The sequence below is a fragment of the Phoxinus phoxinus genome (assembly GCF_949152265.1).
Source record: "Phoxinus phoxinus genome assembly, chromosome: 7".
Lineage (NCBI taxonomy): Eukaryota > Metazoa > Chordata > Actinopteri > Cypriniformes > Leuciscidae > Phoxinus > Phoxinus phoxinus.
Genome location: NC_136882.1, coordinates 35,434,756 through 35,452,064, shown reverse-complemented (window position 1 = coordinate 35,452,064; position 17,309 = coordinate 35,434,756). Strand labels below are relative to the sequence as shown.

The following is a 17,309-nucleotide window of genomic DNA, read 5'->3' as shown; positions in this document are numbered from 1 at the left end:
ATAATTTATAATTGTATTATTTATTAGATTTTAACAGTTATTTATGAATTGAATTTTAGTAAAAACTTATTTAGCCTGATAACTGACTTATTTTTTTGCTTACTTTACATAAGTCAACATAATTTTTAGTGATAATTAAGATTCCTCCCCTAACGCTGATGTCTTCTACTGTTTTCAGTCTCTGTGTGTTTGACCTGTTATGTGTGTGTTTTCTCATGTCCTCCACAGCTCAAGTGCTATCACAAACGCTTCCGCAGCTCGTCCCGTGATGTCATATTCCGAGTGCAGTTTCACACCTGTGCTGTTCATGACCTGGGCATCGTCTTTGGCAAAGATGAGCTTGATGAAACATTTAAAGGTATGCTGGATTTGCTTTGGTTTGGTCTCGAATAGTCAGACTTTTGACTATACTGTGCACATCTGAGACTAGATGTGGTTGGTTTCATGTTTTTTATTTTATTTTATTTTATTACTTAATTATTTATTTATTTATTTATTATTATTATTAAATCGGCTGTATTGATGACACTGCTTTGGTCATTCCATTTCTTTTTTTCAGATGACAGATTTCCAGAATATGGAAAAGTGGAATTTGTATTTTCTTTCGGTCCAGAAAAAATCCAAGGTAAAAATTATATTTATTGTTGTTCATCTTCAGCTAATAGAGAATTCCAGAACTACTGTAAACAGGGCATATACTGAGTCCAAGCTTCTGACTGTAGATTCTGTCATAGGAATGGACCACCTTGAGAACGGGCCTAGTGTTTCTGTGGACTACAATACCCAAGATCCTCTGATTCGCTGGGATTCTTACGAGAACTTCAACCAGCGCTGTGAAGATTCCTTGGAAGGTGAGTGAACTGTAGTCTCATTTTCAACGAATGAATGGAAATGACTCGATTTTCCCCACAGTGAAGCCAGAATGGTAGTAAAACAGTTCTATTTTTGCTTCAGACAAATTCAAATATACCCGTTTCACATTTCACATCTATCTAATATTTTCCATCCATCCATCTATCCATTCATCCATCATTTATGATGAATAACTTAATAATTATTTATATATTTATTTAATTATTTTTTTTATTTAATTATTTATTGCTACAATTTTAGTGTTAATTGCTGACAATTGACATTAACTTCACAAAGAGCCACTCCTCTATGTTTTTTTGTATAGATTGCAACAGTGCCCACCCCCTTTTTCAGTGGAATGGCTTCTAGGAATGGCTTCAATTTCCATAGGGATTCAAATAAAGTCTTTGTTAAAGCCTCATACTACCAGCTACAAACTTTGTCACTGGCAGCGCTTCATGGAGCTAAACGGCTCTTTTGGCATGTGTTAGCTTGTCTTGAGTCTCTGATTGGTGGAATTGTCTGTGCAGCATTATGGGTAATGTAGTTTTTCCACTGTTAAACAATTATTTTAAAAATAAGCTGAAATAATGCTGGCTTCAACACAAAGCAAATACCATCGATTAACAACCTCGTAGCTCATAGTTGGTCTGTTTTTAAAGGTTTGCAAGTTATCCTTAAAAATCAATTTCCCTATGGAGATAGTGAATGGCGTTTTTACTTCCGAAACCTGATTGTTGCACTCGATAGTATTGCTAGCTTAGCAATATTCTTACGCCAAACTCTATTGAAATTAGTTGTGAGTCGAGTGTCCTGTGCGCTGTGCACAGATGTTGCCAGATCCGTCTAGAGTACAAGGTTGCATGACACTTAGGATGCTTAGGTCTGGTCACTCAGAGTTCACATAGAGCCTGTGTCCGGGTCATCCGTCTGTCCGACATCAGTTCATCAGCATTCTGGCTGTGTTAAAGTTTTGTGACAGAGCTGTTTGTGTACACGACTATGATAATCCGTGCGTGTGACAGAGACTGATTTAATCAGAGGAGTTTGTAGTGCTCCTCTTTAACAGATCACGAGGTCGAGTAGAGTTCACACACACACACACACACCGCTGTGTCACTGGAATTGTCCTCACACCCTTGTGGCCTGAGCTACGAGCCTCCTTATTTTGACTTGTGGTGTGCTTCTGCTCCTCAAACATGTGATTTGTCGTCCGATTTTGAGACATCCTCATTTGGAGGGTCAGCTCTCCAGAGAGGGAATGCCAAAGCGAGGAATTTAAGGATATGTATGGAATTCTGTCGAGGTTTGGAAGTATGTTTTAGTTTAACATCCTGTTACACTTTTTTTCTCATCATAGATTTATGTATTTTTTACTTTATTCGTTATAAAATGTTGTAGTGACAAATAATAAAGTCTTCTCCAACCATGCTTGGGTGAAACTGCAATTAGTCACACATAGCTAGACTTAAAGTGTTAGTTCACCCAAAAAATGATTATTCTGTCATTAATTTCTCACCCCCGTGCCGTTCCAAACCTTGTAAGTCTTTCGTTCATCTTCAGAACACAAATGAAGATCTTTTTTGATCAAATCTGAGAGCTTTCTGACCCTCCATTGACAGCTATGCAACTACCACTTTGACGCTTTACAAAGGCCAATAAAGTGATTGCACAACTAATCCATATTGAGTGGTTTAGTCCAAATTTTTCTGAAGAGACTCGATCACTTGCATGGTTTATAGAGTAACCATCAGTGTATAAACCATATAAAGCAATCCAGTCTCTTCAGAAAAGTTTGGATCCCCTAATGCTGTCAATATACCGTTGTTGAACCTGGAACAGTTACGGTGGTTAAAAAATGTAATGCTTTGAGCTATTTCTATATTTATTTCTATATTTATTTATTTTGCCATAAATTACACTGCATTGCAATGATTGCATGAATGTTTAGAAAGTAGGAGAATAAGTTCATCAGCACCAGTCAATCAGACTAATGGTGATTTTTCAACCAGATCTTGATCGTGTGTGTGTGTGCGTGTGTGTGTGTGTGTGTGTGTGTGTGTGTGTGTGTGTGTGTGTGTGTGTGTGTGCGTGTGCGTGCGTGTGTTATGCATCAGAAAGTACTGAGGGTGGTCTGGAGGCTGGTACAATCCCAGTATTGAATAGAGAACACACAGAGCCCAGTTTGCCTGTGGGAATTTAAGTCACACCGCACTACCCTGCGTCCCTCCATTTCCCTCGCCGACATCCAGTGGCCTTTTGTGAAATATTCCAGGCGTTGGCTGAGAATTGTGCAATTCATGCAGCGAGGAGACAGTTAGACCATTCCTGTCCAATCACAATGTCCAAAACAGCTACGACTATAAATGATTTCTATCTTCAAAAACACCCATGCTGCATGTTTATCTTTTCGACAAGAGTGTGTTTAGATTATTGCAATCCAAAAAATACTTTTAAAACTGTCGAGACTGTATCGTTGTGTTATTTTTAATATCCCTGGGGTCGTATTTTAGGAGCTCCAGTCAGTTTAGCACACATTTAAATTCTACTCTGTTCTACGCTGAAGCCATTTGAGATGACAGGCTATAAAGGCTATAAAGTCTGCCAGCCTCTTGACCAGTCCTGTCTTTAAATAGGGCAGGCAGAAATAGGCTGCCACCTTTAAGAGGGGTGTAAACTAATCCAAATCTCTGGTCAAGAGGCAAGACCCCAAAGCCCCTCTAACTGCCCCCTGGCATCACAGTGGTTTATGCCCCTTTATGAGATGCCACATGCTACATATACTATAAATACCATTCATAAGTTTGGGGTTGGTTAGATTTTTTATGTTTTTAAAAGAAGACTCTTGGAAGAAGGCTGCATTTATTTCCTTCAAAACACAGTAAAACGGTAATATCTCAAAACATTTCTTTCAAAACAAAACAATTCAAAATAACTGTTTTCTATTTGAATATATTTTAAAATTGAATTTATTCCTTTGTGGCAAAGCTGAATTTTCATCATTGTTCCTCCAGTCTTCAGTCTTCTGATCATTCAGAAATCATTATAATATGCTGATTTGCTGCTCAAGAAACATTTATTATTATTAAAAAAAAAACAAAAAAAGAAATTTATAAAGAAAGTTATAATACCCTGATATAAAGTTTTGATAATACCGCCCACTTCTGCATGCTTGACGGAGACTGTCTTCAGTCAGTAGGACTGCTGAATGGAAAGGGCACATTTGCAAATGAATTAAGATGCCTATCACACGGTCAAACATCTCCATTGAGCGACTGCGGCCAGAGGACCGACTCTAGAGACACGATAAGCAGCCAGACATTATGCCTCTGTGCTGGAGCTCATGCCAACACTGAAGGACTGGCTGACATTGTCAGAGGAGAGAATGACTGGTACTAATAGACCAAGAACAGAGAACTTGCGTCACGGTTAACACTGTCATTCCTTTGCTGACTTTTTGCTGAGTATTTTTAAAAACTAGATATTGAAGAAGATGAATACATTTTGGATGTGCATTCCAGTATTTCCCCAAAATTTCCTGAAATTTCCACATTTTTTACTTTTTTTTTTTTTTTTTTTTAACCATAGTACCATTTTTTTAAATAAACCCTTCAACTCCATGTATTGATTTTGCATTTACTCAAGTAATCTATAGCTATGCAAATGTAAAGTGTCATATAAAAAGCCTGGTACAGTAAAAGCCGTTTAAAATTTCGATTTTGTTAGAACATTACTAGTACGAAGCCCACATTTTAGCTTTAAAGCTGGGAAACAGCGGTTTGAATTTAATTCAACGGTAATAATACATGCAATGGGTAAAAAAAAACCAACAACAAAAAAAACATTAGTGTTGTAAACATGTGGATTTTGTTTGGTTTAAACCATTGCCATTAGTTTAAAGCCTGCATGCTAACTTTAACACACACTCTGGTGGCTCAGAAACGGCACCATATAATTGCACAAAAGATGGCTCTAAATGTATTAGCCCATATGGTAAATTCTAGGGCTCATAAAGAAATATACATATTGGAACAGTAAAAACTGTTCAATATTAGGGTTTCGTTAGTTCATTGCCTCTAGTAAAGCTTGCATGTTTAGCTTTAACACACCTCTATTGAGACGGCACAAAATGAGCTGAACGAGAATGCATTTCCCCATTGGAACTTCAAGGGTTCATAAAAATATATTGGTACAGTAAAAACTGTAAAAAAAAAAAAATCTAATTTAGTTAAATCACTAGACCCTGCATTAAATACCTCAACTTAATCAAGTCTAGAGCTTAATAAAAAAAGAAAAAAAAAGATGAAGTTGGGTGTTATTAAAGAGGAACTTCACGTGTACATAGCAGATAAATATAACAATTAATGCAGCCTTATCACAAGTACATATATATATATATATAGGTGTGTGTGTGTATGTGTATATATATATATATATATATATATATAGGCTACTGTATATGTGTACATGTTTGTGTGGATTATTTTTGTTGTGTTGTGGCTTGTTTCTGTTGTGTTGTTAGCTTATGTTTGCTGTTTTCGTTGTGTTGTGCACTACTGGGCCACCGTTTCATTTTCTGGATATCTCTTTTTATCACTCCATAAATCAGAAGATGCTGTCAACAATCAGAAAAAAACAAAACAAAACATGTTCACCATGGTTTTAGGAATGCCCTGCATGCCATCTCTCTCGTCGTCCTGCTTCAATGCATGCAAGTGCAAATGAGACATTTCACCCCGTTTCTCACACAAACCTATTACTTGAGTTGTAATGTTGTATATGGATTACTTGATCCTTTTATGCTTTTTGGAGGTGGATATTCATGTATTTTTGTGTTTTCCATACGACACAAGTAATGGTTTCAGACTATTCATTTTTTGGTGAACAACATTAATGCATCTTAGGCTACTAAGAATCACAGCCATGCAGTGTTTGTTCCCTCCAGTACCAGAGAAGTCAAGCGCTATCTATTGGACCGAGCGCCATAATTAGAGTAGACCTGCCCACAAATGAGAGGGCAACATTTTAAGATAATAATGCTTTATCTATTCTTGGATGTTAATGGCTCAGTAATTGATGTCTTATCGGCTTCATGCCTTGACCACAGATAGCACTTCTCTGTTTAACAGGAGCTGCTGGCAAGCTTAGAGCAAAACAAGGCCAATCTTTGTTGGTCCACTGCTATGTGTACACCTCAGAAACCACAGACACTACTGGCCGCAATCCTGGAATCCATCGGAATAGCTTTCTGTGTCTTACTTTCAACGCCAAGTTTACAAATCAGGCTGTCATGAACAATTAGAATAATTTGCATTCTTTGATTTAATATGTTCTGTCCATACAAATGATATTTAATTATGATAATGGGATTTTTGAATGAAATGGAAAGTTCTGATTTATTTTTCCCCCATCTGTAATTAATGGGATTTTGAAAAGTGAGCAATGATGTTTAAAAAAGAAAAGAAAAAAAATCCCCCCTTGCTCACATGGAATTATTATTGAGTTTTTGACAATGAAAATTTGCACTTAAAATATGAATTTATCAACTGCTGAATACAAAACTGTGATTGAAATGGTTAAAACGTATTAGTCTTGTATAATATTATATTAATATGCAAACAATTATTTTAACCGAAAATCTCGAGCCCATCATTTTCAAGATTTTAGTTTAAAATGTAAATAAATGTATTATACAAATTATAAAATATACACTACCATTCAAGAGTTTGGGATCGGTAAGATTTTGTAAGAAGCTTGAAAGAAGTTCACCAATGCTGCGTTTATTACTCAAATAATACAGTATAAAAACACTATTATTGTGAAATATTATTGCAATTTAAAATAACCATTTACTATTTGAATATATATTAAACCCCAATTTATTCCTGTGATGAAAATCTGCATTTTCAGCATCATTACTCCAGCCTTCAGTGTCACATGATCCTTCAGAAATCATTCTAATATGCTGATTTGATGCTCAAAAAGCATTTCTTATTATTATCAATATTGAAAACTGTTGTGTTGCTTATTATTTTTTGGAAACTGGGTTTCTTTAATGAATAGACAGTTCAAAAGAACATAATATTTGAAATTGAAATATTTAGTTTAATGTCACTTTTGATCAATTGAATGCATCCTTACTGAATAAAAGTATTAAGTTCTATATATATATATATTTAAAAAAAAACTTACTGACAGCAAACTTTTGAATGATGTGTATATTAGAACGTGTATAGCACATGTATGTTTTAACCTAACATCTTAATGTTGTTAAAAAGCCCATTAAGTCCATAAAGACATTAGAATTGGCGTAGAATGGCAGTGTACTGTAACTGTGGTCTTGTGACTGTACAACAGTCGCTCTGTCCACACGTGTGTTTGAGGGTGTCTCTGACTCTGGGGTTCGGGAGTCAGGAGGCAGCGCTGAGCCCTTGTTTACCGTGGCCTCCCCATTTGGCTAAGGCCCTGCCCACAGCATTTTTGGGATGGTTGGGTAAGAAAAGTGTGATGACGGGGAGATGGGATTGGAGAGGCGTTGACACAAATGGTGTGTGAAAAAGAGCCAACTCCTCCAGCTTGGATACCAAAAAGCCTTTTTGTTATCAGTCACTAGAGGGAGAGTGACAGAGCGAAGAGTCTGTTCACTGCACACACATCAGACTGGACTGTTAGTAACAGTCTTTTTTGGACCATAAAAGCCCAGAAGAGGTAGAAGAAGTGTTTGGAGAGGAATGTTGAAGCTTGACAGTAGCTTTGATCTGCTCTGAGGTAAAGTTGTGTGAATGATTTGTCCTCTCACAACTTATTTTCTTGTGTCGACCACAAATGGCAGTACGCTGTAGTTTGCGATGTTTCTGGGTCTTTGAGTTGGGGAACTTCTCTGTGATGTTTTTAAAGAAACTGTAATTTGGTTTTGTTGTGTTTAGGTGAAATTTGTCAAATATTTGTCAGATACATTGATTTTGTCCCCCAACCAGTGTGACTGTTTGAAAATCTGAAATATCATTAACTTTTATACATGATGGAAAATTATTAGGTCTCACCAAAACATCATATTTCTTTATTTTTATTTGTATATATATATTTATTTTTATTTACTTATGATATAGTATATATTTTTTTATATATATTTTGCATTCCTTTTTTTATTGTTTTCATAAAAAGTAATAATTAAAAATGAATGGTTTTTTAAGTAAAAAAAAAAATTTTTTTACATTTTATGATGATGTTTTATAATATAAAAAAATATATATTTTAAATTGAGTTAATTGACTGCTAGCTAATGTCAAAACACACACACACACACACACACACACACACACACACACACATCCGCTTCACACTAAAACTCACGGTTGAACAAGTCTGTAGTCAGATCTATATTTTAGTAAATGTGATACATGTTTTAGATAAATATTTTTGTTGAAGCATGATATGAAGTTTTGCTGCAGAACTTCCAACAATTTAAATGTGTTTTCAAGGCTCAGATTGCTAATATAAAGTACTTAGTTTGAATCAATAGGAACCCAACAGGTTTTGAGCATGCATTTAGAAGAAAAAAATACCGTTTTAAATGAATCTCACTGGCTGTGTTTAATTTCACCAACTCAGACTGTATTTTTTCTTTTCCCAAAGTTTTGCAGGCACAGCTGATTTCCTTATTATGAGACTAAGTGCGGTTAGCACATATTTAAGCTAAGCTCTTAAACAGAGCGTCTGCTACGTTTCATCACAGTTGTTGCAGGATTGGTGTTTGAATTGCGTTTTGGAGTTCAGCTGTGCAAAGCTGAGCTTTATTATGGTCTGTTTGTGTGGCTGGCAGTCTAACTGTTACGTAATAAACGTGTCTACACATCAAGCTGGCTTCAATTAAAAACCTTCTTGCGATGGATGGCTGGGCCTCTCTATATTATGTGGCTAGAAACCAGTAGCTTTGCCAACAAAATGAGACGGTTAACCCTTTCAGCGCGCCGTAGTTCAGTTCTCATCAGTGCGTTCACAGAGACACTGCACTGTCATCACAATGCTAGGCTTTTACGGTCACCATCTGTTAACACATGACACCAGAGGTGCACTTTTCGTGTTTCCCCTCTGAAGGATTTAACTACCTGAGGACTGTTTGTTCACGTGTGTGGTCATCCGGATGTTTTTGTCGTCACTCACTTGTACGCTCACTCACAGATGAGTTAGAATTGAGAATGATATGGAAATGTCCGTTGAAGATGATTCCTGATCAACACATACTGACTCTGGACAGGATCTGCTGTGGAATAAAGCTTTTCTTGGCCTTTTATACTCATATTGATGGGGTTAGTAGAGTGAGGACAGGAAATGATGCTGAGAAAAGAGGGATTGGGATCAGGAAATGCCAAACTTGAACTCCTGTCTCCTGCAGGAATGTACTATTCAGTGAGGTCTGGAGTAATGCCTTTAGACACTGAATGGGGCACGCAAAAAAATACTTAAAAATTCTCAGTAACGATTAACTTTAAATTGTATTGCTGTAATATGATTTTGAATCAGAATAAATTACAAAAATGATGTACTAACGCTTTACAATATAATTTTGTATATCTATAATAATAATAGTATATCTAATTTAAAAGTATATTTTCCATTAACAAAATAAAATCATACTTTTTTTTTTACAAGCACCGGTATTTGTATTTTACAATTACACTGCCATTATTTTCATGATTATTAATTTCCTTCTCATATTTTTTCTACATTTTAATTTAAACTTTTCATCAAATTTAATAATATTATCGTTGTGATTTGTAAAGGTGCGTGCACACTACAAGCGACAAAGCGACACGTTACCATTCATTTCAATGGGGAGTGGCCGTTTTCCGGCGACACGCGCGATTGCGGCCGTTGACGACCTGATGGGGCGTGTCTGGCGACGCGACAAAGTTGAGATGTGTTTAACTTTATGCAAATGAAGAGCGACTTTCGGGAGCGACAACCAATAGGAGTGAAGTCAGTGGAGCGCACGTGATCTTCCGTCACTCTCTGACAGAGGCAAGTCGAACGAGAAGCTAATTTTAACAGTCAGAAATTGTCCTATAAGTTGTGATATATCTCCATGTACATACAGTGGTATTCACAGTACTGACTCAGAGCCTGATTGGTTTCGTGAACCCATATAGACCGGTATTTGCCCGTTTGTTGCAATTAAATAGCCGTGATGGTAAAAAGCACTCACAGTTTCTCGTTCATCTTTAATATTATGCATGTTATGTACTGATTCCATTTATATTTCGAATTTTCCTTCCAAAATGTCTGTTTGTAGTGGCATGAAAACGGATTTGTTGTCTACAACATCAGTGAATGTCACTCACAAACATTACTAGGCAACCAGTAGTGGGAACGCCCACCACTAGCGACCTAACCGCCAGCCGCAAGTCGCTTGTAGTGTGAACGCACCTTAAAGCATGCATTAAGCAGTGAATACTGCCATGCAAATTACTTTACTATTTAAATTTTTTTTTTTTTCACCGTACAGTTATACGACAGATTGTTTGTTTTTTTAGTTAATGCAATTTTCCAAAAGAGCCACAGCAATATATATATATATATATGTTATATTTTTTTATTTTATTTTTTTATAACAGTTCAATGATAGTACATGTATTAGACAACTAAAAGCAAACAAATATGCAACAAACAGTAAATAAGTTGCAATATGTAATTATTTGTGCAGGGCTTTCACTGTGAGGTTGAGTTACCAACTGAGCAACATAAATCCCCTAAATTATTTTCCTGACCGCTGCATTACAGTAATCAAAGTGGCTGTTTGGTTGTTGTGATAATAATATCACAAAACAGCAAAATTAGATTTAATATTATTCAGGCAAAATATAATAGTGAACGATTAACTCTGAAAATGTTCTTGACAAGCTTTGTGAGATTTACCCAGACACAAAGGAAACATTCTCTGCTACGCTAGTTTACAAACAGCGTGCGGGGGGTTGGGGAGGGGTTCGGAGCGCCCAATTTGGCAGCACTTTATTTCAACGGTTCACTTTAGACATTCTGTAAATACTTTTGCAAGTAAATGTAAACTTATTCTACTAACCCTAACGCTAACAGTCTACTAATACTCTGAAAGTTAGTTGATATGTAGTTGCAAAGTTACTTATAGTTAGTAGAATACTAACTATATTCGCATCTGATACCTTAGATCTGCTGTCATGAGATGTGTGCATGTTTCATCCCACATCACAGGGCAGATCAGTCTGCTGTATACACACAGAATGTGTCCATATTATGCAAACAGACTTTAGATTTGTCCCTTCAGATCCCTGGAATTAAACTGCGTTGACTCCAAACTCATTGCACAATAGCAAATGTCAGATCTTATGAAAGGCCTGTGTGCACATCATGCCCAGAATGTTCCTGAATTGCTGGTCCAGTTTTACACAGAGACTCAGTTGTTCGGCGTGTGTCTTCTGTAGGCTGTTTTGTCAGGCTGTGTTCAGGGCCTTCAGGAGGATTCACATTTAGCCAATCATAACATTTCACCTTCGACCTTTGCCTTCACACCCACGACATGCCTGCAGCTGCTGTCCAGATCCCTCTCGTCGTCTGTGTTTGTCTTTAGATTTAACTACCGTGGAGAGGAGCACGAGCACTCGTTTACCGGCCGATCAACACTCCTCCTCCTCCTCTCCCCTACACTTTACAAGACAAGATTGTCCCGTTTCTCCTGCATTCCTGAGGCCTACGCGCACAGCTCAGCACGGGTTAGATATTCCCCCCTAAATAGCTCTCAGTGACCTGTGACAGATGGCGGTGGTGTTGATATTTACGAGACGTGGAGTCCAGTTATGTGCACCCGTCTTCTATTAACACTGATTGAGAAACCTTTTGGGATTTCCTCACGTAGTTACAGGTTTGATGGATACCTGGTCAGGGATCCATATGTAAACTTTTAATAGAGCCATGTTTCCACCAGGACATAACTGACGACATTACGGCATAACCTGCATATGCTATTCTTATGGATTAACAGGGTAAAATGGCAGATATTCTGCTCCATTGGCCTTGAATCGGTTACAAGATAAATCTTGAAGAGTTGGTCCTGCTGAATGTATTCAGATCATTTTAAATGGGTCATGTTTTGCTTTTTTTAACATTTTCAACTTTCTTTAGTGTGTAATGTTGCTATTTGAGCATGAAAAAGCTCTGCAAAGTTACAAAGTCCACTCCAAAGGGAGTTATTCTCTATATCAGTCTCATTGTTTCTGAACTCCCCGAAACGTCTTGATTGTAGCCTTGAGTTTTCTTCTGGGAACACAATCCCTCATTTAAATAATACCCGTCCGAAGCATACGCAAGAAAAGGGCAAAACCTGGTTGAGTTGCGTTTGTAGTGTTTTGAAACTCATGGTTACGGTAACATTGGGCGTGACATTTCCCAAACAGGCTCGAAGTAGTTGGCCAATCACAACACATTGGTCCAGCCGACCAATCAGAGCACACTGTGCTTTTCAGAAGGAGGGACTTCATAGAAACAGAAACTAAACATAGTGTTACTGACAGACTGGGAATAAAGGTGCTGCAACAATGTGAAAAAGCATATAAGAGGTCCTCTTGAAAAGATCTGGAATCTGATTGCAAATGTTAGGACTGCTAATAATAGCTGCTGTTTGAGTCGAATGTTTCTAAATGCATTAGTTTTCTGTGGGAGCTTTACAAATCATCCCCTAAACTCTGAAAGAATTGTGTCATAATTTTCTGTAAAGGATCTGTACTCTATTCACATGCTTTGAGTTAACTAAAGATATAGCCAATGATACTTGAGATAATCTCATAGAAACAGGACTACATGTGAGCGGAACCACAACATGCAGTATCCTTCTGATTTTCAAAGCGCCTCATTTAGTTTTGATTCAGTAATTCATTGTTTTGGTTCTCCAGAGCTCTCTGAGGACTAATGATGAAGTGTGTGATGAGGAGCTGGTGTGTGCGGTCTGTGTGCGTAAGTGTGTGGAGCGAATAGCCCGGGCCAGTTCCCAACCACAGTCAGCCGCTACATGCCTATCAAAGAGCTGCCCTCGTTTCGCCCAGTCTGTTCCCAGCGCTTTGAGCGGGGCTTGATTGCTTTTCCTTAAAGGCAACGTAAGCGGTAACGAAATGTTACCCATCAATGGCCTCATGCTGGAGTCACGAGGAGAGCTGCGTGCACACATGCACGTCTTTCTCAGACTGGGATCGAGCAGGTGCACACATTCAAAACAGGGAAAATATCATCTCGGTTAAGTATTCTCCAAACAGTGCTTTAAGATTGTTCAGACTGCATCCGATTCTATGGAAGGATTGTGACTTTTTATCTCGCAATTCAGACTTTATAACTCACAATTGTGAGTTTAGATCCCAAAAAGTACGAATTGCAAGTTTATATCTCTAGTTTAAATACTTTTTTTCTTGCATTTGACTTTTTTTCTCAGAATTGTGAGATGTAAACTTGAAATTGCGAGGAAAAAAGTCAGAAATCTGAGATAATCTTTTTTTTTTCTGTGGCAGAAACAAGGTTCCATTCAACTTTGATTTGTTTTTAAAATCCAGTTTTAAGACTAACTCTCTTTGTGAGTCAGTAATGAAATTACTTGCAAAATGACAGCACAAATTGCTTATGTTTTTCTATTTGTACATCGCTTGAGATAAAAGCGTCTCATTCATAAATGTAAATGCATAATTAAAACTGAATCTGTTTTCACCTTTCAAGCCAGAGTTGGATGTGGTTTGGAACAGGATTGTAAAAATGCAGCTTTCTGCTTCTCATATTGCAAACAACTAAAATGATTTGAGGCAGATAGTCCAAAAATCTGATTATTAATATTTCATTTTTTTAGCTGACTGTCTGATTAAAGAGTGACAGCTGCTTATGAGAATTTAGTTGGAATAGTTGTGGTGAGGTTTCTTTCTTTCTTTTCACTGTGCTTTAATCACACAAGGCTTTCTCATCTCTGCCTTTATATAAGAGGACCATCAAAACCATTTTAATGCATATTTAATGTCCTGCACTTACCTTACACCGGCTCCATTAGCAGAGAGCTCTTGTGATGAGCGCCTGTGAAGTCAAACACAGCACTTTGTCTTCTTCTCAAGTGCTTACACTGTGTTTTCTGAGTAACCCTCGACCAAAGTTACAGTGACAGCACAATTCATCAAACCTGAAGCGCATGCATGCAGATTTATTGGCATGGTACAAACATATCAGTATTATTAAAATGAATGTATGCATTTTATTATTATAAAAACAGTAATATTTTTCAAATAATATTACAATTTGATTTGAATATGTTTTAAAATACAATCTATTTCTGTGATGACAAAGCTGAATTTTCAGCATCATTACTCCAGTCTTCAGTGTTGTAATTATATTACAAATCATTATAATATGCTGATTTGATGCTCAAGAAACATTTATTATTATTATTATTATTATCAATGTTAAAAACAGTTGTGCTGCTTCATTTTATTTGTGTGGAAACTTTCTATTATTTATTTATTTCATTATATGTTTCTTATTTATTTTTTAGTAATGCATTAGTATTTTAATAATAGTTATGAACACGTATGCACCAATGAATTGTTTGGACAAGCAAATAGTCAAGTTTATGGATTATTTTAGCGAAGAAGCACCTCTAGATCTTTGAATCAAGAGAAAGCAAGCATTCAATTTAATGGAACTGAACATTATAATTTGGTTCTAGTGATTTAGGCCTGTTGCTCAGTATTGAAGTGTTTTTTTCAGGTTTGATGTCCTTCATGTGCTAAAGCATTCATTGGGGAGCTCTAAGGGTTTACAGCACTTAAATTGTTCAAACATAAGCCATTGTTTAGGAAAAACAGCATATAATGTAAATGCAGATGAGCTCAGATGAATTAGACCGCTGTGGTGATCTAAACCACATTCGTTCACAAGAGCATGATTCAGTTGTGGGAGTGTTTTGGCAGCAGGTGTTCAAGCGATGACCACATCGTGTGTTTAGATTCACAGCAGTGGGTGTTTGTCATTACTGGATATCAGTCGTGTCACATTGTCAGGATTTCTGTTTGCTGACTGGCAAGTCTGTTTCTGACCGACTTAGACAAACATATTCATTCATATCCTGCAGACGCACCATGTGAAGTTTGTACAGTCCTTCCGTTAACCTTTTTTTTCCTCTTTCCTCTTGGTTTTATCTCATTCCATGTCCTTGAAAGCTCAGACTATCACTCACAAAGCAGCAATGTATGAAGTCGCAGAACTATTGATCTTTTTGGTAACATTCAGCACATTTAGATAAACGATATAGATGAAATCATTAATGTAAACGATTAATGAACAGCTTGAACAAGGAAAAGATCTTAAACCCCTTCCCCATTCTGGTGATTTAACATGTTCGCACACATTTATTAAGGGACCTTGGTATTTCTGAAACTTTACCCTACCTTCCTCTTTAATTACTCCAAGTAAACAGTCCATGCTTTGCTACTTGAATCATCCATCACAAAAAGAGTGTCCGCTTTTTCCGCCCACCATGAGTCATTGGCCAATATGTCATGCTTGTCTATTTTATTTTATTTATTTTTTTGTGTTTTTTTTTAATGAAAGAAAAAGGCTTCTTAAGACTGACTGGCATACATACATACTTACATACTGAGACTGCATTGACAATTTTCCGAAAAAAACATCTCCCAGTACAGCGTCTTTTCCATCTCCAAGTGGCAAGAGGTCATTCTGGAAAAATGTGTGTGGGTGTGTATGGTAATATGTGATTTTTACAAACAAACATTGTTGTGTTTTTTTTTTTTTTTTTTTGCGTGGTCTACCACCATTATCAGTACCATCAGTTAAGAAATTGTTTTATGCATATATTGCTTAAAGCAATCACTTGCAGCACCTTGAATGCATCAACCATTGACTAACCAAAGTAATGTGTAATGCAATATCAGTTAGGCCTTTTGCCTTCTGACCATTGGGAAACACTATAACCCCTCCTTATTGAATTTGGGACAGTGAGAGCCCTCGACTGTCTGTTTGAGAGGGCTGTGTTCCATCTAGTAAGCTGCCTTGCTGCGTAGTGTCAACATAGACAGCTGTCGTCTTAGTGAAGTGAACACCTGGTTATTGCAGACTACTTTTTGACTACTATAAATTGAAATTGACTACTATAGACTGCAAATACTGATTTAAATTAGTCAGAAAGTCTGTTTGCTGTGACGTATGACACATATTAACGTGCTTTAAATTGGCAGTAAGCTTTGTGACCGACTCTGTGACTGGCACTCAATTTTTCAAGGTTTGAGTGATAGAAAAATGGGTCTAGACCCCTTCATAACTGCAGGAACCTCATAAGAGACTGATTCGGAAGGCTCTATGTAGACAGCAAATTTCTGCATTATACAGTTGCACAGTTGATGTTGTTTGAATTCAGCATCGTGCAAAGATTAACTTTTAACTATTTGTTTGGAATTTAAAAGTATATTTTCTTAAAGTACATTTAATTATATAGTTTTTTTAAAATTAATATTGAATTATAATCTAATGTCTTGCTCGTTTGTTTGGCGAGTTTTTTCATAATGAGATTACCATCACTGTAAAAGATGCGTGCTGCTGTAGAATTTGGCCAGCATAAGGTTCTTAGAAGTGTCTGTTGGAACACATCTTTGTGTCATTCAAATGATGCCTTTAAATGATTGCCTATGTAGGCATCTCACTGGGTGTTGGAGCAGAGCCAGGGAGTTAGTGAAGGATAACAAGCCTATCCGACAAAGAAAGCCCCAGTGATGTCACTCTAGTAGACACCAGACACACAGCTGGGCGAGGATAAATTCACACCCACCTTACTAGGGGTGTTGTACATCCAACAAGAAGGAACGAGTCATCTCATCTTTAGCAGAACAGTTTGGTTAGAACAGGAGGTGGAGAAAGAGGAGAGAGCTTTCTGATCCAAAACTACTCCCACAGCTCGCTAATGTTGAGCTGCTGGGGCTCGAGAGCAACAAAACAGAGACACTTTTCAAAACTTTCTTCTTGGACACTTACAGAGTGCATTAAGGCAGGTAGGGGCATTTCCTTGCAGTTCTTTTTGTGATTTTTGTGCTTTGAATAACTTCTAGAGCGCGTAAGCATGTGTTCACGTCCTGCTATTTTCATGGGTGTTGATTAGGGATAAACGCAAGCTGCTGATGTTGTGATATCACCCATGTCTGCAGACAGGTGATAAAAAGCATGCCGAAATAGAAAGCGATTTCTTCTTCATGAAAGAGGCGTGTCTGTTCCACATTGAGATGCAGGACTCTAACGACAGCTCCTCTGATGTCAGTATTAAGTCATGAGGTGTTTTTGAGGTGCAAATAAAACATGAGATATGTTCGGCTCATCTGAGATGACACGGTCGAAGTTGGTTTATACAAGGCTACTCTGTGGCTCAGGGTGGGGGTTATTTTGGAGTACTAGGGAGC

The 17,309-nt window shown here is 37.2% G+C and overlaps 1 protein-coding gene across 16 annotated transcripts in view; it reads left to right on the top strand.

The window, feature by feature from the left end:
• Positions 1-17,309, top strand: part of tns1b (tensin 1b) — a 129,345-nt gene that overhangs the window by 72,722 nt on the left and 39,314 nt on the right. For all 16 annotated transcript variants that reach the window (XM_079618621.1, XM_079618620.1, XM_079618615.1 and 13 more), the window contains 3 exons: positions 229-358; positions 560-625; positions 735-851. In XM_079618621.1, coding sequence (XP_079474747.1) covers positions 229-358; positions 560-625; positions 735-851 — 313 coding nt within the window. The remainder of the gene's footprint in view (positions 1-228; positions 359-559; positions 626-734; positions 852-17,309) is intronic.